Source organism: Olea europaea, chromosome 8 (genome assembly GCF_002742605.1).
Source record: "Olea europaea var. sylvestris chromosome 8, O_europaea_v1, whole genome shotgun sequence".
NCBI classification, from domain to species: domain Eukaryota; kingdom Viridiplantae; phylum Streptophyta; class Magnoliopsida; order Lamiales; family Oleaceae; genus Olea; species Olea europaea.
Window position 1 is genome coordinate 1,587,919 of NC_036244.1, and position 3,127 is coordinate 1,591,045.

At 37.0% G+C, this 3,127-nt stretch overlaps 1 protein-coding gene across 1 annotated transcript; it reads right to left on the bottom strand.

Moving 5' to 3' along the window:
* Positions 1-1,117: 1,117 nt before the first annotated feature.
* LOC111399196 (probable LRR receptor-like serine/threonine-protein kinase At1g12460) lies at positions 1,118-3,123 on the bottom strand (the record flags this gene model as incomplete). Its single annotated transcript, XM_023026464.1, has 2 exons — positions 1,118-2,697; positions 2,786-3,123. Coding segments are annotated over 2 exons (1,803 nt in total), but the record flags the coding sequence as incomplete, so codon positions are not given.
* Positions 3,124-3,127: the final 4 nt, after the last annotated feature.

Below are 3,127 nucleotides of genomic sequence, written 5' to 3' on the forward strand. Positions count from 1 at the left end.
AACCATTTTCATTTCCATAGGCTATGATGGAAAAATCAATCTTGCCTACATGTGAAAGAGCATGTTAAAAATAATATTTAAATGATATACATTTGACTATATCTAATATTGGTTCAACAAGATTAGTAACAAGTCGAAAAACATAAGGTAGACCTTCTCTAATGGTATATTAAAGTGAATGCTCAAAGGAAAATGAGTATGAAATCAAAAGTCAATAAGATGCATGCAAGAATAAACTAAAAACCGCAATTACTTCCTTACTTTGTAATATTATCATATTTTCGTTTATATATTTCTCCAGACCATTGTACGGTCATTAGAACATCGGTACTTTACTAGTCACAACATTCGATGCCACTGCTGATTTTTGCACATCAAACAATTTCACATGTAAGATGCAAGATTTGAATAAGGGTAACAAGAAAAGAGACAAGCCCTGAGAAAAAGATGAAGGTCCCCCACCCTCTTTATCCTCCTACATGTTCTGCCTTGGGGTCTTATGATTGTGGATGGACCACTCACAACTGATGAAAAGAGCAGGCAGAAATTGATATTTAAGAAAATTCAGTTCCATTTTCTTTCGCAGAATTACTCGAAAGTCTCTGGGGTTCTTACTCGGAAAAAGTAAATGGTCAAAGAGTTTCAAAGAGTTAAACAGGAGTCTAATGAATGGTCGAAAATAATTCATAAAACAGTATGTAAATATATTATAAAAACTAAACAAATATAAGTTAATTTTAATAAGTATAAATTCCAATCTATAACCAAAAGTTCCAGTTCTACTATATCAGCTATATTTGTAAGTTGAACACCATAGCATGGTACATCTCAAAGTTGAATTGTTTAAATCAATTTTCAAGCCGATTTTCAGTTTCTTTTTGTGTAAACTGGCCAGTCTGGTTCAATTCTCGAAATATTAGTTACTATAGAGAATTAACTAGTAGGAAAATCTGTCATAGTAACATCTTTCTCCTGCTGAAGGATCCCTGATTTTAGTTCTCTGATACATAAGCAAGTATCAAGGATAGAAACTAGAACACAATTTGAAAGAATTCATTCTTTCTTTCCTTCTTCTTTTTTTTTCCTGAACAAAGTTTAGAATAAATATTTCTTGAAGTTGCAAAAAATGGAATAATTTTATTGCAATCATAAGAACAAATTAATGATTCTAATCCGGAATAAATATGAAAGAATATTATGTTACCTTGTACCAAAAAACTAAATTCTTGCAATCAATAGTTATAACCATTTCTTATGGATTCAAGTATCTGAACAGCCTCAGCCATGCTTGGTCTTCTTGAAGGAACTTCAGAAGTACATATCAACCCTAACTTCATGACCTGAATAAGCTCATTTTCGGCAAATCCTCTCAACCTTCTGTCGAAACAATTCAAAGCAGAACCACTCTCGACCAAACTTCTAACATATTCACACAAAATCACAACCTCATTTGCCGAAGGACTTTCCACCGGCTTCCTCCCTGTAACCAACTCCAGCAGAATAACCCCAAGACTATAAACGTCACATTTTTCACTGATCCTTGAACTTTGTGCCAACTCAGGTGCAATATATCCAACTGCACTGTGGATATGTGTCAAACCATAATTGTCTAGCAAAGGAAGCAACTTCCCCAAACCGTAATCTGATAGTTTGGCATTGTAGTTTTCATCCAGTAGTATATTAGTAGATTTGACGTTGAGATGAAGAACCCGAGGTTTGCAGTCATGGTGAAGGTACGCTAGTGCTCTGGCAGTCCCTAATGCTATCTGAAACCTTCTTGACCAATTCAATTCTGGATTACCAACACCAGTGCTGGTCCCAGGATAATTAACACCGTGCAAGTTATCATACAGGTTTCCATTCGAGACAAATTCAGATAAAATTAACTGCATACTAGATGACCAATAATAACCTTGAAAAGCAACAAGATTGGGGTGTTGAAGATTCGCCAAATGTCCAATTTCATGCTCGAACTCATCTTGGTTCCTGATTCTTCCCAGAGTCTCAAGTTTCTTCACAGCAATTGATATTCCGCCTTCAAAGGTAGTTTTATACACTGTTCCAATAGAGCCTCCACCGATTAGGCATTCCCTGTCAAGCAACGCTTTGGTGCCAGTTTCCCAGTCCTCATACTTTGAAGGCAAGCTTTTACTGAAGAGGACTAATTTTCCAATGATGACATTAGATTCTGTTGAAGCTAACGGGGTGCTTTCTACAATCATGGTCTCATCTTCTCTTCTTCTCCTCCGAGCCTTCATGTTGATGATGGTTATCAAACAAACGCCTGTAACAATCAAAGCAGCAGCAACTATAGCAACAATTGTTGAAACACTCAACTTTGGTTTCCGTTCTGTGCCAGAACAAGAGTTTTCTAATGGAGCACCACAAAGACCTTGATTGTGAAAAAAGGCTGAGAATCCAAACTGCTGGATGCTAGGAATAGAAGGGATAGCACCAGAAAGGTTGTTGTAAGAAATGTTGAAATGAGTTAAATTTTTGAGATTCCCAAATGTCAAAGGGATGGGTCCGGATAGAAAGTTTTCCGACAAATCCAAATAATGCAGGTTAGATAAATTTCCAATGGTTGTAGGTATGCTTCCGTTGAACTGGTTATTATGCAGGTCGAGAATTTCAAGGGATGTTATGTTCTGGAGGTTCTGCGGAACGCCTCCTGCTAAAGAATTGCCAGAAACATCTCTGCATAATACATGTATAGTTTCATCAGTTTAATCGTAAAAAAATGTTGACATGAACACAAAAGGCAGGAGATGGTTATTGAACTCACAGCTCGAGAAGATACTGGCAATTGCTTATCTCTTCTGGGATTTCACCACTGAGTTTGAGATTGTGCAAATCCAGAACTTCAAGCCATTCAATACTCCCAAATGCCAAAGGAATTGTTCCGTCAATCGAGTTATTTGCTAATCGAATGAACACAAGACCCTTCAAGTCAGCAATTCCAACTGGTATACTTCCATCAAGCCTGTTAAACCCCAAATCTAAATACTTCAGGCGACTGCATTCTGTGATGCCAGATGGAATGTTTCCATTGAAATCATTCCCAGAAACATCAAAAACTTCCAGTCTGCTACTGCAAGTTCCAATGCCCGGAATCTCTCCTTGGAAC